The following is a 25,056-nucleotide window of genomic DNA, read 5'->3' as shown; positions in this document are numbered from 1 at the left end:
AACACACATACAGTTAACGAAGTCAGTAATCTATTTTTTTTTATTAACGTAGGTAGATCCGAGAAATAGCCCACTCACTTTCTAACTGACCCTTCCTAAAATGGAAGGTAAAAAAGCCCTCGATCTAAATGCAATTGGCAAACCTTGTTAGCTACACTGGCTGCCCTTTACTTCACTGCAGCAAACACGCAAACACCACTGTTTCTGCGTCAGCATATACACACGCACGCAAGGAAGAAGTATACTCCTCAAACTTCCTTTTAGGTTTTTCTTAACCTATTCTTCCCCGTGGAATTTATTGCAACAACCAAAAAATACTAAAAGGAATGAAATTACCCCAAATTTGTGGCAGCTTGTTTGGTTAAGTAGAGGTTGTCTCAACCTTTCCTTCACAAAACTATCATCATTCGGTTTTTTCACTTTCCGGATGCTGGTCGCGACCAAACATTGGTGATATAGACGAGGAACGAACGATGTTGTGCAATGCGGGCAGTGTGCATACGTTAGCACCATTCACACTGGCAAACCGGAACGGAGATCTTCGTCTCGGTAATTCACTTTGTGTGTCTCACCGTCATGTTCATAGCCGTTGACAGGTCGCTCGGAAGGAATGCGTCCCCAGACGGAAAGGAAACAAGAGCCTTAATCGTATGGATCCAGTCAGCACCGAATGGTGTGGTTTGCATCAGTATTTCCGGTAGCTAGTCGACATTCATCCCACCTGGCGCATGCTAGCAGGGAAAAGTCGAAAGAAAAGATCTTTGCAGGCCAAAAGCATGCTAGTGGGTTGGTAAAACATACGTTAAACCCCAAAGCGGTGCCACCTCACAGTACACCAAGGGGATAGAGGACCGCCGGTATGTCGGAATGGTTATGAAAGTTGCATACGTACACGGCGAAGCATAGATCTGCGAATATGTGCTGCCAGAACATGCTGGGGGTATTTTTTGTGGTTTTGTGGTTCTACTTTTTTTGCATGCCATATTCTTATGGTGTGGATTTTGATGACAGGTCTGTACTTGACTGTTTTAGGATGGGAAGCTTGTTGAAATTTACAAGAAGTATGGAACGCTGCTATGGGAAACGTGTTTCCTCTGTGTTGGACTTGCTCGTAGCACTAGAAACAATCTGTAGTATACGAATGGTACGACCTGGTGCGCTCTGACAGGTACCTCTCCCTGTGAGGTTGCTGGGCGCTGGACGATTCTGGTAAAATTTAATATTGCCTCGTAAATCCCTTAATCCGATAATGTGATGTCGATGCTGCAAAGGTTAGGTTAGTTTGGTTCACGGTGGTCGTTCTGTTGTTCCAACATCTCTACGGAAGCTGCGGTTCTTCTCCATTTTGTACTTACGCCACATCTACCCAACGGACAACACTGGACAGGATTGCGGCACTACTTTCATCCCAACGGTACGGTACCATGCGAAACCTAAACCAAATTAGGTTCCCGCTAGCAGGAATGGTTGAATCGGGTTTCTTTTTACTCTACCCTTTCTCTCGCCGCTTCTCCTACCCTCTTTTTTGGTCCTTGTTTTTCCACCCATGTCGGTTGGTCGGGTGGTAAGATTAAAGTTTAGCATCCCGCACATATGTGACGAGGTCAACCCGATTATGGCGCTCTCCAGAATTGTGGAACCGGATTGTGGTCGGTGTTTTAGGTAGACTTCACTTTTCCCGCATTAACGAGCTGCAATTAGGGGTAGAAGGTTTCACCGATAACGCAGGGAATGTTGTCACTAGCAGTGTTATATTTGTTATATTATACATTTATATTTGTTCTTGTCTTATTTGTTCTATTAAATATCGTTGTAGAATTTCAAACATGGAAAATTTCATTTTAATTTTTGTTCTGAGACGAATGGTCTGACTCCAAATTTTCATATTTTTAATTTTAATTTTATCTTCAGCACAAAACATGAAAATATATCTTCTTTTTCATATTTCCATAATGCAACAAATTTATGCAATCCCTTTACAACTCAATCAAAGCATTCATGCGAGTGTCGACACATCGGATGCTGACAGAACGCAGCAATGTTTTTGAATTTTTAATCATTCCAAAGGGTCAAACGAAGTGAGTGTGTCCTTTTTTTTGCTCCCGTGCTCCTACATACATGACACGATCCCATCTGTCAGGTCACCTAAAACTTAACACCTTTGTCGCTGTTGAAGGACAAGAAAAATTACATGCAAATTCTTTGCTTCTTATACGGCATGCTATAGCCGACCACTTCAGGTACCGTTTCCTTATGGGCGAGAGAATTTTCATTTACAATTCATTTACACTGCCATGAGTGAGTTTTCCCTTTTGCTGTTTATTTAATTTTCTTCCAAACGTGGCACAGGTATCCATTTTTTATGTTTCCCTTACGTTCTTGGGCGCATTTGGACATTTTACCCTTTGTTCTTACTTGATGGACATGATGTTTTTTTATTCCATACCCTTTGTGTGTGTTTTTTTCGTACTATTTGTCCCTTTCCTATCCTTTGTAGTTCGTGAAACAAGTGGCAAAGGCTTTATCTTGGTACCGGGTTGTTCTCTAGCATAAAGCACTTAAAATATCACTCCTGACAAGAAGCAGTTCTCAAGCACAAGCTTCCGCACCGACCCAACTCCTATCGCTTCAGGGATTGTTTTACTCCGGTCGGTGTGCGTCGGGAAGTTCACTTCATTTTCTGATTTGCGACAGTGCCTGACGAGGATTTGAGGCGACGCTTCTAGTGCCATAGGCAGCCTCTGATGAGAAGTAAACTTTGTGCAAATATAATTAAGCAACAATTGAAGGAACAATGATGTCGGCAGCATAGGACCTGCGATGAAGCTCCATAATAGACCTCTAAGGCTTAGTGACAGTGTGCGAACGCGCGTGCAGAAAAGCGTTGAAGTAATTAAAGCTTAAGGTAAACATCAATCAGAGTTTCCATTGTTTCTGGACCGGTTGCAGGCAACCCGAGACAGGGACATACTTTGAGATGCGTGTGTGTACGATGTTATTCGGTTACTAATCTTAAATTAATCAGCTATGTAGCGTAACGGTGAAGGAGTTCCACTTTCACGGTTCAACAACTTTGCAACTTTGTTGCTAATGATGGAAATAATTGATGAAAACAGTTGAATGGTGGACAGGAAGAACGATTTCTTCATCACTCTATTTAGAAAATGCTTGATATTTTCTTGTTCGAGTACTTCCAATTAAAAATTTATTGGTTTATCATACAATTATAATCGATGAATTGTATGTTAGTTACACTTGTTTATAATATATGTACAATGCGAGATTTTTACTTCGAAAATAATTCAAATACTAATATTACAGTTGAAAAAAATACTCCAAATACAAAAAGTAACACCCCTTCTTATTTCTTCCTCAACACTAACTGCGAACAAATGCTTCCGGAGCTCCCAAGAGACTTCCACTTACGCCGGTGTCAAGTTACAAATTGAGCACCGAGAATTAGTTTCGATGCTTGGAACCAACAAAAAAAACTCAGAGAATCTGTGGCACCAGCTTACTACCAGCATCGAAGTCATCGTATCGTGTGCAGTCCACACGTGTCCGAACATTGTCGCAATCCTAATTCGATTACGTTTTGAACCGATTGTAAAGGTGGTTGGTGTTGGTAAAGAAGGAACAAAAAAGAAACTAAACACACGCACACAGAAACTCTACTTGACGTGAAAACTGTTACGCAATTTATGACGGGTTATCATAAGTATCAATGTCTCGGTAGGAAGGATCCAATTTCAAAAAAACCCGTGTTTGGTTTGTCGGTGGGAAAATGTGCCGGATGAAATGAATTTCGTATCGACTTTCTTAAAAAAAACAGCACAGAAAAATTGTTCACAAATTTGATATAAATGACATTTTGTGTTGGGAATTGGAAAAAAAGGAAAGATAAATGAAGGTTTTATTTGACAGCTACATGTTTTATTGGATAATGTGGCTTAAAGTGACAGCGTACACTATCTAACGAGAAACCTTTTGAACAATGAAGCTACGAAATTGACAGCACTTCTATCTGAAAAGAAAATAAGTTTGTTTTATTTTCATGTAGTTCCAGCAACTTGAATTCAAAATCTTTCTGCATTGAAACTCTTGCAATCATACATTGCAACAATTTATACAACTTCATCGCGAGTACCGAATTATGATCTCGTTAGCAACAAACTGTGATAAAAAATTGGTAAATTGTGCTTCCTTCACGAATATCTCCGACCGAAATTAGCTCATCCGGAACAATTGAATTATCATCTGTAACATCTTACGGTGTGTTCTAAATGTAAGGTGCGTTATTCTGAAACACTGGAGAAGAATCAAGTCCACAATACGAGATGCTGTAGCCTCAGCTTGAAGGGATAATTATTATGTATTACTCGATTATTATTTTCATTAGCCTTCTTGGTGTGGAATTCGTCTGTTTCTGTAGGGGACGAGCGTGAGCAAACATGAACCAACAAACGGCCGGGAGGGGTTGTTTGGTCGTGGGCAAACGAACACCAGCTCTTGATTGCTGATTGTAAGTAATAATAGTTATTATTTTCGATTAAGCCCGGTAATGCCCGAAACTGTCGACACCATCGACAAATTGGCTCGAAGTACTGCAAATCTGCCACGGTAGGGTGGTTGAGGACATTCGCTTATAAACACCGGTACGAGTGGTGCAGAGAGCAAACACAATACTCCACACAGCCGAGTGTGCGTAACACCATCCTTCCAGCCTATACAATAGGATTATCGTTTTGATGATTCTCGACGACGACATTCGAGGGGCTGTTATCAACGGGTCTTGTTTTCTCTCCACATAATGGCGCATCCCTCGGTGCGAGGACATTCGCGGTCACTGGCAGATCGCCGACGGGTTGCCGACACACGCACACGCATGGGAGTAAAAAGGGTTCACGTGGAAAAAGTGCACATGTGTGATGTCATGATCCTGCATCCCTCGGGTTTGCCTTAAGCATTGATGGGTTTCGATGTCGAATCGTCTCTCGCTGGTGTTTAGCTGGTGAACTGAACAGGTTGAGAACATTACAACTTGGAAGGGTTTCGGGTGGGTCACGCCATCGGTTGCTTCTTTACCAAAAGGGGTTGAAATCCACATAATCTGTTTATACACCTATTACAGATCGATCCTTCCGTAACCCTGCTTCACGAAAGAGAAGCAGGACCTTTTCACCATGATTTTAGACTTCCGCCAGTAGTCTAAGTACTGAATTATTTTTTATGTTCTAATATTTACCCAGTTTCTTGTGCGGTTAAAAAAAACGCTCCCCTCTTATACTGGTGTTTTGAACATTGACTCACGGGCTCAGGATTTTTATTTTCTGCTAGTCAACCGTTTCGATTTGCATTGATGGGTTTTTGGTTGGTGTTGTGGTTTCGGGCAAAAATATGTTTCCTTAAGCTGACGAGTATACCAACGAGGGGAAGAAAAGTTGTGCCTTATGTGGTTTATTTATGAAATGAAAATATGTGTCCTTTTTAAAATGAAAGTTCTTTAATAAAAGAGGAAAACACGTAATTCAAGCATAGCATTATTAAACAATTAATTGTTAAAGAAAAACATAATTACTATTAATCCTTGTTATAGTTTCATTTCGTTTAACAAACGAACCATCATTATTTGGAATCTAAATCAAACTACGTTTCCCTGTTAGGTGGATCGAACACTTTCGTTTATTTTGTAGTAACATTTGCTTTGTATTACAGTTAACATTTCAAAGCTTAGTTTTATTTAAGATTCATGCTGCACCATTAAAGGATCAACCCAACAAAAAATATGAAAACACCACCCACAGCAAAACAGAAGCCTTGCGTTCGTATCGGAGTGAGGATAGGGTGAATACAGCGCACCAAAATGTGCAATCCAGTCTGAAGAATTAGTTGGATCAAGTGCATTATTACGCCCTTTGATCCTTTGCTGGATGGTTTTTTTTATCTAGCAGGGTTTTCCTTTTATTCTTTCTACTAGCTATGCCTTTTAACCAGCATGGAAACTACCCGCTTCGCATCGCTGCGGATTACCGGCTCGTTAAGGGACTCGTTGATGGGTGATTGAATTAGACACTATTTATTATCGTTTGTCGATGGGATTGCGTTTCGGTTTTTTTTCTTAGCTTTCCTTGGTGCGCCCATCAAAGCGGTATGAAAATCCAAAAATCCACTTCAACGAAATTCCACCAATGGAAATAGATAGAGATAATGGGAAGAGAGAAAAACTAGGAACAAACCCAAAAACAAACACTCCCTACCCGAATTCCGCTGGAAAAAAGGGCCAGAAAATCCACTTCCAAATTGTTATTGATGATTCGTGCTAAAGGCTAAACGAATCCGCACACCCGAAAATCCCTTGTTTGATTATTGAGTAGCGATATCCGACCGCACATTCGCCTCGGAACCTCTTCAGCTCTCCAAGCCTTGACGCTAATCCCGGATGAGGAAGATTCATTTTTCATGGGCAAAAATAAAGCGAAATTAAGTTGAAAGAAATGTAATATCTGGCTGAGCCCGGTACGATGGTTGATCGAATTTTTCGTTATGCAAATCCATATCGCCCCAACCCATGACTGGTTCTTTGGCTCCTTTATGCTGAAGATGGAAATTGAAATTTCCACCCTGAGAAATGCCCGGAAATGTTACTACAATTAATGGTGCAACAATAATTTTGTCGATTTGAAACACAATTAACAGGCCTGGTGGAGCAAGGCATCGAGAAATTGAATTCTTAATTATAATTTCGCCAGAGTTTCGCCAACAGATTGAGTTGATCTCACGGCCACGGGCTCGGAAAGCAAGCAAGAAGAATGGAAGAACCGTAAAGTAGGTTTCGTAATGAAATCGTTTCACGTTTCTGGGGAATAATAATCTTCTTCGAAACGAGATGGAAGCTACCCGTTCCGTGGGCGTGTGTGTTTGAATGTGGCGAAATTTGGCTCACTTGGCATTTCCACTGAACCGTAGAACGAGGCTTACTTCCCTGCCAACTTTATAGCAATGATGATGGTGTGTTGCTGGTTGGATGAAAAGTTATCCACAGGAAACCGACCCAACCGGTTGTCTGTTGTCTAATAAAAGGTACAGTATAAGTGAAAATTCATAACTACATTAATCCTATCCCTTTTGGAAAGGAATGAGAAATTATTATCATTGTACAAATTAGGACCTCGAGGGGATTTGTGGCAATGTGATTCATTTGAATCATTTCATTCCAAATTGTACACCATATCGTAGTAGTATGTTTGAATATTTTCACGTTTTGTTGGGACTGCAGTTTTATTTTTCTCATCTACAAGAAAGACAAAACTGGTTTAATCAATTAAGTGATACATTTTTCAGCAATGGTTAGAAGTTGTGAAATTTATGCTTTACAATAACTTGTTGAACATACCACACATGCTTTTATAGTGTGTTGTTATAGTTATTTACTTTTATGTATATTATTTTCTACTGATTTTGGTTAAAGTTTACTAATATTGTCGAATAACAAATGAAAATTAGTTGACTTGCATTTGTTTAAATAATCGAGTTGTTTGGTAGAAAAGAAACATAATATATGAAAAACTTAGAATAAAATTGACAGAAAAATATAACTACAGTAGCATGTATTAAAAAATATATATTCCGTATTTCCAATACTCAGCAAAAATAGTGCCAAAATTGAAACAAATAATGCTTTCTTTCATTCGAGGTGAACTGAAATTCACCTAACACTCCTTGATAAATGACATCCAAAGTGGATCTTGACACACACGATAAAGAACCATTCTGTGCGCCATCATGGTTCTCGGATGAAGGAAAATTTCATTTTATTGCACTCCATTATCTTGGGCTCCATAGAAAGAAACAACCGATTGTACCGTCGCGCAAGACGAATGTGATTGCATCGTGCGAACGAAAGAAACTAACAACACAAAGGTGCATCAGTGGAACGAGTGAAAAAATAAAAAATTCATCCCCACTATAAGGATGAAGTTTTGGCATTTCTTTTGCAGTGGTTCAAAATTCCAAATACCAAAAGAAGTAAAAAAAATGCACAAAGAATATAATACACGCTCACCACCATTCTAAGACAGATGCCTTAAGGCGCATGTGCGATGAAACAAAATGGAGAAGCGCCACACCAACACCGACAACGAAGTGTTTGAGGGGATGGATTTTTAAGGAATCCTCCCGAGAAGGACTTCTTTCTTTTCCTCCGGGTACCGGAAAGACCCACTAGAAGCGAAACGTAATTTTGGCTACCTTCCTTCCCGGCGTGCCACATTCCCCAATAAGGGAGCAAACCGACGAGCACCGGCCATTGAATGTGTGTATAACATTTCGAATTCAATCAGCCAATTTCGTTCACTTATTGCACGTTTTGGCTCGAGTTGGCTTCGCTCGATCGACGGTGGTTTCGTTGGTTGGCTCATGCAAACCTGCGCGGCACGGACCTATCGGACCGGAGTCCTTCGTAGACTTCATTTAGAACGAAAGTGAATTTGGTTCCTCGACAAAAAGCCGGCAGGCCGGGCAGGAAGTTGAGGAATTCAATTTGGTTCGTTATTTAAGCTTCTGATTTGGTAAAGAGAGCAAACGAATCAAGCGGGAGGAATGTACACATTGGATTTTATTTCGACTACCAGATAAAGTTGATAAGCGAAGGGAAGCACCAAAGGAGCCTTCATCCAAGCTGCCAAACTTTTTACTAACAAGATATATGCTCACAAGACACAGCGAGCGCTGCAACTCTTTCCAGCTATCCCCAAGCCAAGAGTGGGAAAAAGACACACGGAGCATCCAATTTGGCAACAAATCTAATTCCAATTCCGGCGTGTGTTCTCGGCTCTTGATTGCAGGTCTGGTTCCAGAACCGGCGGGCCAAATGGCGCAAAGCGGAACGGTTGAAGGAGGAACAGCGCAAACGGGGTGGTAGCGGTGGGACCGATGGGACCGACTCACAGCTGATGGGTGATAAGGTAAGACGCCCATTGCCAGTGGATTTGTCTTTACAACTTCCGGTGTCGATGGAAATTTCGATAAAGTTTCCAAACTGGTGTACATAAGTCTTGGGTATGCATAAAGCATAAAAGTGTATGTTTCGGTTTCATTTCTTCAGCTCGATACGGACAGCCGAGACTCCAGTCCCGATATTACTGGCGATGCGGACGATGATGATATGCGCAGCTCCAGTGTACCCCCGATGAGTCCCCGGGTTGATTCCGAATCGGAGCGACCCGGATCATCGACACAGCTCAACTCGGCCCACTCATTGTCTCAATCCGCTTCCAACAGTGCCGGAACGCCGTCACCAGGGTTGAAGTGAGTAAACGGCTGACTGTTATTGTATTTTTCTTCATAAATCTTATAAAATGTACAATATGTACAAAGCACGTATTGTATGATTTAACAAAAAAAACAACGTATTTCGTTACAGGTTTGCTCAATATTCCGTGCCAAGCCCAGCACCTTCTGCCTCGGCTGACTCACCGATCGAGGTTGGTGGTCCAATATCTCTCACGACAACTTCCCGCACCTCACCGAATGATTCGCCTAATCAGACCGCCAACTCGATTGGTGGACTTTCCACTGTAACCACAACACCCAGCTTCAGCAGTCACATCTTCGGAAGCTTTGCCGAAACGTAAGTTTCATGGTTTTTTTTAACACTTTCTTCGTAACGGAGCCCTATAAGCCCTATAGCCCTATTCTCTCACGCAAAACGACTTTTAAATTGTTCACGAATAGAACCTGCTTAATGTTGACTAAACAACACTGCAGGATATAAGCAAACCAAATCATGAGAAAATATTCCACCACACGCACAAAAGCATTTCAAAACGCGAATTCACCTTTTCAATGCGTTTATTTGTTTATTCAATCGTTTTGTTTTGCCATCAAGAAATCTTTTGTTCTCCACCCCGACAATGAAGGCTCATTCGTTTATTGAATATTCCGTTTAATGTGACACGTGCCGCTTAGGGAAACATTGTGAAGGACGGAACATCACCGACCGGTTGGTTGTAAATCTTTTTCCACTGCTGCATCGAATCTGTTCTATGCAAAGCAGATCGGATAATTAAGACATCGTCATCAGCATCATCATCAACGCAGTACTTCCTGTGTTCTTTTGCACACTTTGAGAGCTAAAATACGTTACGACACGCGTAATTAAGCTACCAGCTCTCTTATCCCCCGGAACGCCTTCCGGTTGATAATGTAGTGTGTGTATATGTATGCGTACAGTGCTTTTCCATACATCCGTGTGACGCATGCAGCCCTCTTTTCTAATGCAATTAAAGATTTTCGCGCAAACCTGCCACGTGTCGCTGCTGAAAAATGCTGATGCTGCTGAGGCAATATACAACGGCGTCGGAAGTCACCTTCTGGAATCAACCCGCTGGGAGCTTATATGCCTTCTGGTAGGGTGAAAAAAAAACAATCCAGAAAGCACGCCACTACCGCACGGCATGAGATGGGCATAACATTTGTCAAATATTGTCGTTAATTGTCCTGCACACCGCACTCATTCTCTGCGTGGCTAAGTGTAAGGGCGGAAGGATCACAATACTGCAAGATCCTCGACATCGCACAATTGCACCCCGAGGGTGCTGTTGTTCCGGTGACATTTAGACGATACTTTAGGTCAGACAGTGTCCGTTTAGAGAGAGGGGAAAAACGAATGCAAAAGCGAGTAACAATGACACCGAGTAGGGATCAAAGGAACACGCTGTGAACCCGCGGTGACATTGGACATTGACGCATTAAAGGATAAGCAACGAGACTTGCTTGAATCTCTAATTTTGCTGCATGTTCGAGGATGTGAAAAGATCGTTTTACTATGGTACAGCTTGTTTACTATTAATTTTAGTGGTATGTTAATCACGTTCAAATCAGTATTGGCAGAATTTACGATTGGTAAAACATTTTTACCGTAGCCCGGTGGCAGAGATGCTACTGGTGCCGCTCTCTACAAGGACGACAGGACCGGGGATCAAACCCCATCCAGGTCAAGACTCCGTACGCAGGACTAACTATTCTGCTATCGGTAAATACAGGTAAGGAAAGTCAGTAATGACAAGCCAAGACCTCTCAAGTTTGTAGTGCCACAAAAGAAGAAGAAGAAATTATTTAAACAAGTATTTTAGACAATGAAATCATTTAAGTCGTCAACAATCAATTCTCGTTTTATTTATTTATTATCTCTTTTTTATGATTAGCATAAGAAAATTCTCATAAAAAAGGAAAACACTACGCAAAAACCATACGAACCCCGTGTCTGCATCCTGAAAGGCGGAAGCGTACGAGCGCTCCAAGGCTTGCCGCCAAAACAATTATTTACCTTTTCTGAAAAGCAATTTTCCGCAAATTTAATTTCCCCATACACCGAGCAATTAGGGCATAAAATATTGGGCAAATAGGTTTAAAGAATGGAAGTAGCGGCGAGACAGTAGGGAGCCAGGGTACGATCACTCGGGTGAAATAAATAAAACTCGAATGGAAAAGTCGTATCGCACGTCGGTGTGCGAGCCGACACAGGTTCACAGGTTTGGACGATGTTGAGCCATAAGCTCTTTTACGCTCGACATATGTGTTCTCGAGTGCCAGCTCATGGTATAATGGGAGCCAGTGAGAGAGTGAGATTAAAATTTGACAGCAATCCTCGGTGGAAAACTCAATTCAGCACAAATTTTCCAGTTTCTATCGGCAAACGGCAAGGTGCCCTTAGGAGACGTTTCGACGCTAGTTCGTATTGCTTCTCCATAGCTCGGGAAGAAGATGAAAGTAAATAAATTGTACCAATATTAGCTTTGGAGATCGAGCGCAACTAACATAAAACGGCTTCCAACCATTGTGTCGCGAGAATCCGCGAGTGGAAAGATGTCCAAGTGACAGTGTTCGGGTGGCCAGAAATTATAGTGTTGTCTATTAGCGTTAGACTTTTTCCAAACTGGCCTTCCTCTAGTTTTATATGTACAAAGAAGTTTTTGAAGATATACTTGGCCCATTTTATAACGAGATCAATCGTAAATATTTCCAATAAAAATTAACATTATCAAGAAACAACAGCAACCGATCTTCAGAATCCTTTTATCCAAAATAATATGAAAGGTCAAAACTGTTCACGATGTTGCTTGAATTCAATTTGCCAATAAGGCAAATAACCGACGCCAATAACGACGTTCTTCAATTTATTATGTTTTCCCAACTCGACCTAATCCTTTTCGAGTGGCCGGTAGCTTTTAAAAGTTTCCAAGCGACTCGGACCGCAGGTCGCTGCTATCGATTGAATCCTTTACCATCCTTGGGTTTTCCTTGCAAACATCAACGTAAGGTCATAGCAGTGGTCGGGAGACAGTTGAGTCAAGCGCAATTTGATTTAAGTAGATTTTGACAAGCGTAACGTAATATTTCTTCCCCAGTGGGTTCAATATTAGACTCGAAGGTTTTCTCTTTATCCCTAGCAAGAGAATTTCCCACCGGATGGTGAACGATTCCTTTCCTGCCAATGCCAAGAAACTTTTGCATTTTCATATTTTGTTCACTTTTTTCTTCTCCTCCGATTTTTTTTCTTCTTCTCCGAAATAAGAGCCATTTCGGAGCCAGAGCAGCAAAGACATGAAAGAAAGACATAGAAGAAACAAAATCTAGTGAAATGGGTTTTAAACTTCCATAAAATTTAGCTGACGCTCACCACGAACGAGCGAGCTTTGCTTGCCATCGTGCATTTGCAATTGTTTCTCTGTTCTATTCCTTTTCGCCAACGGCCCTTTTTTCTACCTATGTTCAGCTCAATTCCACCCGAATGCTAATGTCTGTAGTGATTGGATGGGTGTGTATGTATGGTCGAGAACGAGCAGCAAGATTATTTTTCATATTTTCTTTCATTCGAAGTATGACATTCTTTATGGTGTAAGGTCAAAGACTTTATAGAGGATGAAAGAAGAATGAAATTCTTTGAGTGAGCAAAACAAAAGGTACCGTTACGGTACACTGTTCAGGGGAATTTGATCTTGAAGGGTAATTCGGTAGAAATTAAGTTAGACGAAGCTTTAAAATCGCGATCTTATTTTGTTCATTGTTTAATAGCGTAATATATTTTAGGTAAAACAATAACATTTTATTATGTGTATTGAAAAATTTATCAAACTTATGAAAGAGACCATCTTTCGTTAAAAATAAATCAATGAAAAATACATCAACAAAATCATTTGTTAAACCTCACCTAATCACTTTAACAACAGGATTACGGTTACACATCCTGATGTCTTTTGTCCATACGTGTGAGATGGAAAGCGATTCCGATTGAGAAGCAACGTTTCTCTATTCTTTCCCTACCAGTTCCTGAATGTTTTCTCAGTTCCTGGTATCAATTTTACCTAACTGCCAAAGCTTGCAGTATCGGAAACAGGAAGCAAGGTTTGGGTTCTTGAAAAGAAATCCCTCGGCAAAAGAAGTGAACAAGGCCAACCGGTCTAATGACATCAGCAGTTCTGGCACAGGCTGCAAAGAAAATCAATCCCCTGTTTGGCAAATGGTTGGTGTTGATTTCGCTTCATTTTCCCCTCAAGGCTATGCGGGATGGTGGAAGGTTTGTGGGAAGTTTGGTGAAAAGTCATCGTAAGAGCGAAAACAAAAAATCATTGCTTCAGACAACCGAGCAATCAGGGCTGACTAACAGATTTTTGCTTTCGTTTATCCTCCTTTTGCCAGGATGGGAGACTAAATGGTCACAATCGAAATTAGCATTTAGCATGCTGTTTGAGGACACTTTACTGGCAAACTGTTCAACAACGTTTGAGGATGCGCTAAACGTAAGTGCATTCGATTTAACAATTTGACCAAAGCAAAAAGGAACCAGTGTCACACCCTTAGATATTACCCTAATGAACTTCTCGTACTCTTCGACTATCGTACACGCTCCCCCGATGACTTCCGGACATCCGAGTACTCGAGCGCACCATTAGAACGCTCCATTTATTGTGACCAGTATTGCATACACTTTATCACTTGCCACAGTGTGCGTTTGAAGGTTGTTTGACCCCACTGAAGAGAACCTAATCTTTGCAGGTTGTGTATTTTTTTGTCTGCTAAGCACATTAATCATTCATGTTTATTTTTTACGGCTTACTATGTTACTGCTTTTGCGTGTTACTTTGCGATTGTCCAACAATCGTTACAACTTTTTTATCCATTTATGTTATGTCTTCAATGCCGACGAAGCATACAACATTAGCGGCAAAATTAAAATAACAAATGAAAACTCCACCCCGGGGGCGGTGCATCCGGAGGAAAACAAATGCGTCCCTCAAATCCACTCTGCGATTTAGCCAACATGCTCGCAAAACCCATAAATCGCTGCTCGTGAAAAGAAACTCCCGCAGTTTCGGAAGTCATTAAATACACTTTCGGTATAATCGATACCGAAAACGAGCTGGCAGAAGGTGACACTGTTGGCCAGAATGGGTGAAGAATTTCTTTTTTTCCACATGTTGCCCTCAGGCTATCGTGGTCGGTGGTAATCGGTGGTTTATAATTCCCCTTCCCGATAACTAACAGCTTTACGCCACTAGATTCCATTCCGTGCCACTGATTTGCTCTCATGTAACCGATGTAACGGACTATTTATTTACATGATTAACATTTAACTGGCTCATATCGCATGGTTAAGATGCCGACGGCAATCATCCGGCAAACCACCGCAAACTGCGTACACAGTGGGTTTCACACGAATAACCTCGGGTGATTTAACCCAGTAACTGCGTTCATTCGTATTGTGCTTTGGTTGTTTCTTTCTTGTAGCAAAGGGTTAATAATGGTTCAATATGTCACATCTTGATGAGACGTTGTTTTCTCATATTAAGGTTTATTCAAATGGTACAGAAGAATTATTTTATTTGTAACTATGTTCTTTAGAGGTAAAGAACCCCAGCAGCTACTTGGTAGGCGATACACCCAACAATCAGTTAATCAGTTTTCTAGCTAAGATCAACCGAATACATTGGAGTTCCTTTCACACCAAGTCCAGTCACAGCAAACAATGCACCTGCCGGAGCTGGTTGTGGTGTTTTAAACTCCTTTGCTGCCGTGGTCACATACAGGATGTCCAAGTTAGGTCCTCCGAATGCAGCTGAAGTAACCTGTTCGCAAGGCAGCTTGATCTCCAGCTCAACCTTGCCCGTTCTGCAGTTGATAGAGGCAGAGAAACAAAAGATTGTAAACACCGGTTGTGTCTCGTAAACAACCCCACTTGTTCGCGAAGGTCATACTAAACGATCATACGTACTTTGAGTTCACCTTGTAAACGGTGGATCCACCAAAGGTAGCAACGTACAGTGAACCGTTCGCATCGATGGTCATACCGTCCGGTACGAACGAAGGTTTCTCGCCATTAACACGGAAGTCAATAACAACGCGTTCACCGGCTAAATTGCAGCGAAGATAACAAGCGAAGATGGTTAGCTAGGCCGCAAAATAGTTCACTCAAACAGAGGAAATCCAAAAGCCACTTACAAAGATCTCCATTTTCATCCACCCGGTACTCTTTTACGTCCAGATCACAGGAATCGATATAGTAGAACAAGTTTCCGGCCTCATTCCAACATAATCCATTCGAGACACCGATTTGCTTCTTCAACGTCACAAAATCGCCTCGCTTAGCGTCGAACCGATAGAATGTACCGAGGCGCATCTCAAAGATGTCACCCTTAGCCTCGAGACGCATCGTACCTCCATAGAAGCGACCCTTGCTGTCCACCTTCGCATCATTGAATCGGTTATCCTTCATGGTCGATTCAACTTCGCCAACCGTACGGACAAAGGTTGCCTTCTCCGAACGTCCATCCCAGTCCACAAGTGTCACTTTCCGATCTGTGCCGATGATGAAGTGTCGATCGTTACCCTTGACAGGGACGATAAACGAGATTACTGGGAAACCATCTAAAGGGAAGAGGTCCGAAAATAAATTCTTTGAGTATTTCACTATTCTAGACACAGTTTTTCTACAGCTGATTACACAACCAGAACCTTCATGTATGTAACCTTTTGACATTGAGAGTTTTATATAAAGCGTTACATAACAAAAACTCCTCATTAGTGGACCTAATGGCGCCATGATTTTTTTGCGAGCTAGAAATCTTTTACGAACAACTTACCGATAGTTGCGTTGTAGGTCTTATTCTCAGCATAATCGTATCGATGAATCGATCCTCCGTAGATATCATTGTAGTACAAACTCTGCCGTTCCACGTCCCAATGAGGTCCTGTTTTAAAAAAAGTACGTATCACACTTATTAAACCACATGAGATTTTCTTCACTCAACACTCAAACACACCTTCTCCAAGCACGGACAACGGTGACGGCAACTGCTCAACTTTGTACGAGGCCATTTTCTTCGGTAATGGATTCGTGGTAGATTGTACTGCCTTCCAACGGTTGCTACGATCGAATGAAACATCAACCGGCGTCGAGTGCATACTTTTATACCGCTCGCTGACCGCTCCAACACGTTACCTTCTTCGAAAATCGTTACAATACGTTATATACGCTGTTTTTCGATTCTCTGCGGTAGCGTACCGAAATTACTATTATCAGTAACGCGCCCAACATTCGGTTATGGTTTCTTATCATACCGGCTGCTGTCCAACCGGCACTTTAGGGAACTCATTAAAGGATGCGTCTTATCGATGATGACGTGTAGCTAAAGCATCAAGTTGCCTGGGAACTGTTACTCTCGGTCGTTGCTTCGAAAACAGATAGGAACGTGGCCGTGTTTGAAATTTGAAGCCATAGTTTTTTTACACATCTTTCACGGTTTGACCGTCAATAGATAGCTCACTTCTATCAACATGATAGGATTATGTTGTCTGGAAAAATTTGTTTTCTTTCTACTTTAACTTCCAAATTATTCATTCTGATCTCTTATGGCACAGCTAAGGGTCGTACACCGATAAGATGATGCATAAGCCAACGTAACTTATCGATGCGCTGCAGCTTGGATCGTATCTCTTCCGTTGTCGTTGCACATTAAATCTTGTTTAGTGCAATTCTTTCCATTGTAAGCGATTCCAAGACGCGTGTGATATGAAGCAATTAATGTTATTCCATTATCGCTGGCAGTGGGGTAATGTTTTTTGTTGTTGTTTTAGCGGCATTTGTTGGTCAAGTTCAAGGTCTAGTGGTGCAGTATTAGCGGGTGATTATTACTCGGTTTGGGGATATGCATTTTTCTCTCTGTTTTGCTCACTGTTTCACATTAAAAAGCACTTTTTAAACACTTGCACCACTTGCAGTAACTTGAACCACTTTCGATATTCGTTAAAACACGGTATTACATTACACACGTAATCATGGCGGGGTCACCAATTGTTGGGATTTGTTCTACCAACTTTTCTTATTATTCGTTCTCCTCAACCGCCCGGACCCTAAGAGCCGCCTATCGGATGCCAGTTCAACGTTGATAGCGAATGCCGAGGCACAGTGAGGACCACAAAAACGTAGCGCCTCCTTACGTTTCACAATCGGATTGTGGTTTAACACCAGAGATGCAAGGAAAAATGATGAACTTAAACGCGTTTTTAATACATAACGGAAACATTCAATATAGTTCCGTCGAAGATAGTGACATATTACAATTGTAACATTTTGGGGGTGAACGGCTCCAGCCCCACAAGACAGGAACAGGTATCAAATCCTAACCGAGCCGTCCCCCGTAGCAAGGATTAAATATCTGACTACGTAGTAAAAATAAGTCTAGTAAGCCAGAAATGGCCGGCATGACCTGTAAGGTCGTTAAGTCAAGAACAAGAAGATCCCTACCATCTCTCAACCCCTTATCATTTTTTTAAGAATGATTCTCTGTTTCTATCAACATCATTTATAATATTCCTAACAGTTCATGCATTCTTTCTGTTGGTAATGGTATCAGATTATTTCTAACTTCTTTGCCAGCTTTGCAAACTGATTAATATGTGTTCGAATAACTTGAAAACATGTACAAAATCTTTTTGTTTCGAAATTCTTTACCATTTTACTTCCATTTCTTTACACGAAACGGTTGCATCTTTTATGAAAGCTTATTTTCCATCACCGCTCCAGCTGACAATCCATTAGCCGTAATCAGCGTGTATAATCGTTACAACTATCCAAACATTACCATACCCTACTGTATCGCCTTCGTCCAAAACTTTTGGCCACCTCATACCATACTGAATACCACAGCGCCTAGCAAATCACATCATCGTACCGAGGACCGTTTGATGTTTAACTGATAATTGATTCCCTTTTTGCCTGCAAAAAGTAATCTGCGTTATGCATAATCCATAAGCCGGGTACCTTCATTACAGAAAATCACGTTTGCCAGGCCGGCAATCCGTTTGAGTAAAGTGGTTCGGATTCAATTATCGGGGCCGAGCTGCCGGATGCCTGGCCGAGGACATCGGATGAAAATTATGTTTTCAAACATACTCATACTGGCACACAAAAACACACAAACGTACAAAAAAAACGGATCCTCTACCACGGCCGCACCTTGATTAAAGTGTACACATACATGGCGGGTTAACTTGCTACCCCAAAATGCAATAATTGCCCTCATCGGTATGCTAATTTATGCTTCCACACATACAAACACACACATCTCGTCCCGTTGTAAGCGTGCCTCTATGGGATGTTCATTTTTTAAAAATAAAACTCCTCTCACGCTCGCAGGCACTACTCATATCGACTGCTTTATCTGATAACTTTGCATCCTACTTATTTGATTGCGCCACTCTCAGCTCCCCTAAGAACACGACGCTTTCGGAACGTGGTATGGAGCAAATAACATGCAAAAACTTGTGGTTTCCATTTTTAGGTTTTTCCACCGCATAGCCCAATCCCAGGAGTGAGCAAAATAAGAAGGATTAAAATGAAAGAAGAACTCTGCGGAGTGGAGTTTTTCACGACTTCCAATTTCCACACCACAATTTCATACTGTTGCCCCGCATTACGTACGTGTGGTATTGGTGTAAAAAGTGGAAATGAATAACGAAGCCATTTTCTTTATTTTATTTGCGAGGCTTCCCCATCTCCCTCGTTTTCGGCTGTGTCTTCCACACTGGAGCGCGTTTTGATGAAATAAAATTTTATCATCATCATATTTTATGAGGTATAATTTGCATTTTTCCTGCCCAAAGCACTTCCTTCGGCTGCTGTTGCTTTAGCTGCCATCGTAAGGAATTATCGTGTCATGCAATGTGGGCCACCTTGCTTCTAGGCTCTGCGGTCCGTGGAATGTGAGATGACTGACATTAAGCTGGGCCGATATCAAAAGGCATCCACCGAGTGGTACACGCGTGTGTGTTGAACGTTGCCTGTTCTCGAGCCGTCAGTCGGGCTTCAGTCCTACAATACCTACAATTCTCACCGGTATATATTCTTATTCTGGTTTCGTTTCGTTTCTCGTTCCGGTTCTCGTCTGCTGGATGGAAGGATGCAAAACATTTTCCCCCCTGCATAATATTCCCGGGCCCGCGAAGCGACTGCGGTGGAAACTCACGAGTGTCACAAACATCACTCTCGCGTCGTGAATTAGTAAATTGCGAAACATTTCACCGGCTATGGTTCTTTTCTTTACTTTGCGCTTCATATTTGCTACCATTCCATTTTTCTGAAACGCTACAGGAATCCATCCAAGAACAAGATGCTTTGAGTGCTGCGTGAACGCCACCGGTGGCCCGATGACGATGCGCTCGACAATCATGCATTTTTGATTACCGAAATGAAATAAAATTCAGTTTAGCCCATTTTAATGCACTTCACGATGGGACGCACGGGCTTCGTGGCTTTACGCTTACGGTGGGAAGTTAATTTTTCTTTCCACCACAGGAGGTGGTAAAAGCAGCTACGGAAGAAGGTGAGAGCGAAAGCGGAGAGGGGTGAAATTATGACTGGAGAAACATTTCGAAGCTAAGTGGATTTCGGCCAATAAAAGCTGGTAATCTAAGTCACAGTGCGCGGAAGATAGTAGTATCGTTTTTTTTTATTTGATCTCATCACGTTTTGAGACACGAAGCAGTTTTGGGACGTGAATTCTCGGGTGGTTACGGTTAATGCATATTCAAACATCTTGTACGAGACGTCGAGAATGGTATAATTTAAGAACTTTCCTGTTCCGGCTTTCCATATCCTCAGGAATGCTAGACTTTTCAAGAAAATAATTTGTTTCAAAACAATAAATATGCTTTCCATTTGTTTAATGTTTTAGGTATTGTTTGTTTTTTTAATTGAAATGAAATAGTTTTTATTCGCTTGTGGATATTGGTACTGTACAAACAAGTTTTATATTTTTTTCGCTGCAAAGATAGTTAACATATACAATAACTTCACATACACATTTCCAGGTATGAAATATTTGAAAATTGAAAACAACTGTATTTCGTATTTTTTACAGCTGAACAGCACTATTCAGTCACACAATAATGTGACAAGAACAAGCTTTCCTTGGAAAATCTAATGCAATTCAAAATCAGAATAAAACATTAAAATTTCAAGCCTTGCTTCTTCTTTACTGTTGCAACAAAAACAACACTAACACACGTAAATACGAACGCAAAAGCAAAACACCGAATAAGGCCATGAATAAGAAATTAAATCATATTTTTTGCATCGAAACCAGAGGGTGATATCCGTACCAAGCGTAAAGTACAAAAATCGAATCACAAAACGTAACGAACAAAGGGCGTTGAATGGTATTGTAGAAAACCGACAAACCAACGAACGAACAGCATTGCAGCAAATATCACTCTGCAGTTTGTACGTTTTGTCACCGACCTTCTGTCTCCATTTGTGATTCCGTTTCCAGCGTAAGTGGGAAAATATAAATATTAGGCACACTAACAGTACGCCATCGTGGAAAACGCGTGGAAATAGGAACCGGGGAAAACCACCCCGAAACGAAGTGGGCGGAGTTGATTGTGCTCGATTCTGTCGCGTAAGGGGAAAAAAGGATACTCTTGTTGTATACATCCTTCGGTACAGCAGGCATCCGCTATTCAAAGAAAAAGGGTGCTGAAGGAAGAACAGACGAGATCTCCACAATAAAAAAATCGTGTGTGTGTCTGTGTGCTGCATAAATGGTTAAGAATTCGCACGAGAAGCTAAAATAACAAATTGTGCCTAGAGCCCACAAAAAAAAACAAGAAAGCGAATAAGCGACTGGTGGAAGATCCGAACTAACCTTTTCCTCCAGATTGTCTCATAAATGTTGCAGTGAAGTAGCGAAAGCGTCACGGGCCAAGAAAAACAAGCGGGCGGAATAAAATTATAATCCGAATGAATACATTTTTATCATTTTCTGATTACCTTCTTGTGTTTTACTTTGCCCATGGTTTCCTCTTCATCGGCACAAACATTGACACAAAGAGAAACATTTCTTTCTCTAGCAGCAAGACATAAATACATAATTCGCTCTCAACCTCCTCTAGAGGCAAGTCATAGGAGCGGTGTCAAAACCTATTTACGATTCAAAAAAAGAGAGAAAAAAAAGAAAGAAGGTCCGGAAAAGACGGGAGCAGATTAAGAAGGTTTAAAATGAAATAAAATCGAGAAGCAGACTTATACAGAAGGAAAACGGTCCCGACCGAAACTGAACATTTTTTCTCTTAAATATTGCATCAAGCATAATTTGCTAAAACGATATTCAAACGAACCACGTACAATATCTCAAGACGGTTCTAAAACTGAAAGGGCCACAAAAAAGCAGCAAAGATGTAGAACCGAATTATGATTTCGTTTCTCTTTGAATCCGTGAGCGTGCGGAAGAATATTTGGCACAATTTTTATCGATACCGAAATGAGGAAATCTACTAGCTGGCAAATATGGAATAAAGAACGAAACAAATAATGAAAAAAAAACGAATTATAAAAAGATTTTTTTTCAATATTAGTCCGTAAAAATAGAGTAAAGATTTTCTTGAAGAAAGGTTTAAAATAACAATCAAGATCAAATCGAAACGGAAAGAAGCTAAATAATTTGAATTATTCAAATTAAACATGATCTCTTCTCCGTCTCCGTTGGCAAAGTGTTTTAAATTATTAGTAACTTTATATTCATTTTTGTCAAAGCGTATGCGTGTGTTGGCGTTTTGTTCCTTTTTCCAAGTTTCATGCTCTAACAATTTTCTAACGATTTGATCAATATTATTTATAGATTTATTTCCCCCCAATTGCAGCTTAATTCTAAAATGAGACTCGATAAAAACATAGTTTGGAGCTAAATAAATCATTATTTTATTTACCATTGTTGTGAACAAAGGGGTAAACAGCACGCAAAATTGTTTGTTACCTTTGGCGTCAATACATTTTTTCACTTGCTTTATCACTGCAGGATTGGCAGTGCTTCAATGTTTCGGTATGTATGACTAAAGACCTTCAAATACGTTGAAAAATAATAAGTTTCGTGCGATTCTACCAAAATATGCATTTCTAGCGTTTTGTTCTGTCGCGCACAGCCCCTTTTGAGTGAAAAAGTGCCCATTTCAAGTGAAAGTGATCCCAACAATATGAACCTTATCCCATTTCGGCAGCATTAGATCCCAAATCCACTTCGCAAAATACCAAATCGCTTGATCGTGATTCCAGTTCAACGGACGTTGATGCCAACCAGCCAGCTCGAGAAACGGTGCATAACGATTATGATTGTATTTTTTGTATGTGTTTATTGTCTTTTTCAAGCTAAGAAGCAATCGATTTAATGATCAGTGAAATGTTGTAGATTAAGATAAATCATATTCACAATGCAGGCCATATAATGGTTCCTCGATTGAAAAATAATTCCATTTGATTGATATCGTATGATCGATCATTCATTCACCTCTTTTACCAGCTGAATAAAATAAGTCAAGGGTATACAATTTTCCACTCGAGCATCTAACAGCCATCGTTCTCGTGTATCGGGGATGATTTTCAATAAAATGATCCACTTTTTGACACGAAAACACTCGCAAAGACAATTCAGACACGACGCCTCGTTAAAAGGACGTATCACGTCATGGATTTCTGAACAGTTCTGTACCCGGCACAAAAACCCACCAACGCAGTACGACTGATTATTCCAAGTGATTCGTAAATTAAATTGTATACACATTTATTCAAATCAATTCGATAGCAACGATGGAGAAGGAAGGGTTCTCCACTTCCCTCTTCAAAACCCCGTCATATCAAAACCCAAGTGTCACGCATCAAAAGTGGTTTGCGTACGTTTGCCTGAATGCGTTCGTGTTCTTGATGTGCTGCTACTTGTGCTGATTGGCTCAAGAAGTGTTGTTCCATTTCGGTGCTACGGTGCCATCGAACAACGGCTAAAGTTGGACACTCAGTCTCGGGCGCGAATGGTTTTGAATGCATTAATTAATCTTAATTATGACTAATAAAATTTGTTCATCATCCGAATTAGACGATACAGAACACAGCCCTCCTTGGTTTCCCTCACCCTGAGCGCGGGAGGCGATCTAAACGAGCCTTCAGTTTGAATATAGTCACCTAATGCACCGTATTTGGTGGGGAAGTCCTTTCGGGAAGAACTCTACAGCAGATCGAACAATCGAAACGTTGACGGATGTGAATGAGCGATTCGCGAGGTTGGGTCTAACATGGCCGTGAGTAAAACAGCACCAATTGAGCGATTCGTGGGTTGACAGATCAATTAGCAAGCATGGCGAAGCTGCTGGGTCCGAGGTATTAATTGGCGTTAATTAATTTATTTTCATCTGCGTTTGTTTTGCATAAGTGCTCAATTCGATTGACTCGCGCTCGGTTGGGAGTTGTCGTCAAGAGGCAAGCCGCGCTGGTGTTGCATAAATACAGCAAAGGCAACTTTTATCTTCTCATCAATATTGTGTGGAAAAAAAGCATTTAACACTCACATTAAAACTCCCTCATGAAAAGGAGTTTTATTAATAAAGCTCTGTTCAATTTAACCGAATGAAAGCCGAACGACTGAAGCTATATTGAAATGGATCCTACACTCTTAAAATGTCGCCGCGTCAAGATCAACCACTGAAAATACAAACTTATCTAAAATTGAAAACGTAGAAGTTTACTCCAACAACTTTCAACGAATTAAAAATAATTGACTTCTTCTCACTCAATTACACCTTCTGACAAAGATCAACGCTTAACACATACCCGAAACTCAATCATCACTCGTCACAGGCACCTTCTAAAACATCGTAGCTTATTTTCTTAAATCCTTTTAGAAGAAAAATCTCTGAAACAAAAGTGGGAAAGGTTTACTGCCTTATTTGATTAATTATTTAACGGATTATGAGCGTTTGATGTGTTCAACAAACACATACGGCTCAACATCTAAACCAGGCCACCGACCTAACTCGTATTACTGTTTGCAAACTGCTGTCTGAATTTCCTCTCCCAAAGCCCTCACATATCGCGATCCGAATCAATCGACCATTTCGCATGTGCTCTTTCCGTAATGAAAATCGTGCTGCTTACCTTGAGACCTAGATGCACAAAGACGGCACAAACATGGAGTGGGTGTTTGTGTCTATGTGCTAGCTTTATTGAATTAATAATTTTCCTGCACGAAAACACAAGAAAGTTATGGTTTGATTTTCCGTTTGATTATTTACATGGTAGGATCTGTGCATGGAAAGGGTCTGCCTATGTTTGAATAGAACGAGAACGATTCAGAGAAATATCGAGATTTTCCTACAAACTCACCAAGGTCGCCGTCGGATTACGAAGCTAAAACACGGTCAAGTGGAGCAGGACGAGCTCCATTTACAAACCGTACCGCAGCACATGAGTTTCCGGGCAGCTCTTATGCTAAAACATGTTTTAGCTAATTTGATTTCCCTTCCTGTCCTTCTCTTTTACGAGACCAATCTCTTTGCAGACTGACCGAACAAATGGAATTCGGGAATGCGGAAAATCGGATCCAACACTTCCAATACAAGCCTTCCATTTACACCTCCGTACAACATTCTCACCGTACATCGTCGGTCCACAATCTGCAAAGATGAACTTATCCCTCTTGATTACACAAACCCATTAGGAGAGTGTACATTTTCTTC

General features: G+C 41.0%; 3 protein-coding genes across 9 annotated transcripts in view; 1 reads left to right on the top strand and 2 right to left on the bottom strand.

Moving 5' to 3' along the window:
* The window catches only part of LOC125762128 (chromosome transmission fidelity protein 18 homolog), a 92,052-nt gene that overhangs the window by 42,234 nt on the left and 24,762 nt on the right, over nucleotides 1-25,056 (bottom strand). The window lies entirely within an intron of this gene.
* LOC125762133 (diencephalon/mesencephalon homeobox protein 1-like) overlaps nucleotides 1-25,056 on the top strand; it is a 56,465-nt gene that overhangs the window by 24,670 nt on the left and 6,739 nt on the right. Inside the window, exons 5-8 of one of the 2 annotated variants that reach the window (XM_049423936.1) lie at nucleotides 8,844-8,963; nucleotides 9,104-9,306; nucleotides 9,422-9,628; nucleotides 22,353-22,376. In XM_049423936.1, the coding sequence (XP_049279893.1) occupies nucleotides 8,844-8,963; nucleotides 9,104-9,306; nucleotides 9,422-9,628; nucleotides 22,353-22,376 (554 nt within the window). The remainder of the gene's footprint in view (nucleotides 1-8,843; nucleotides 8,964-9,103; nucleotides 9,307-9,421; nucleotides 9,629-22,352; nucleotides 22,377-25,056) is intronic. The other variant, XM_049423937.1, reaches the window with a different exon arrangement.
* On the bottom strand, nucleotides 14,817-20,939 carry LOC125762137 (regucalcin-like). The gene is made up of 5 exons (XM_049423945.1): nucleotides 16,320-20,939; nucleotides 16,140-16,247; nucleotides 15,499-15,924; nucleotides 15,272-15,410; nucleotides 14,817-15,168 (listed from the first exon to the last, which is right to left on the bottom strand). Exons 1-5 carry the CDS (start codon nucleotides 16,459-16,461, stop codon nucleotides 14,964-14,966), a joined length of 1,020 nt encoding a protein of 339 aa, XP_049279902.1. The 5' UTR covers nucleotides 16,462-20,939; the 3' UTR covers nucleotides 14,817-14,963.

Source organism: Anopheles funestus, chromosome 2RL, assembly GCF_943734845.2.
Source record: "Anopheles funestus chromosome 2RL, idAnoFuneDA-416_04, whole genome shotgun sequence".
Lineage (NCBI taxonomy): Eukaryota > Metazoa > Arthropoda > Insecta > Diptera > Culicidae > Anopheles > Anopheles funestus.
Note: the sequence above shows the minus strand (reverse complement) of the source record. Positions and strands in the feature narration are given on the sequence as shown.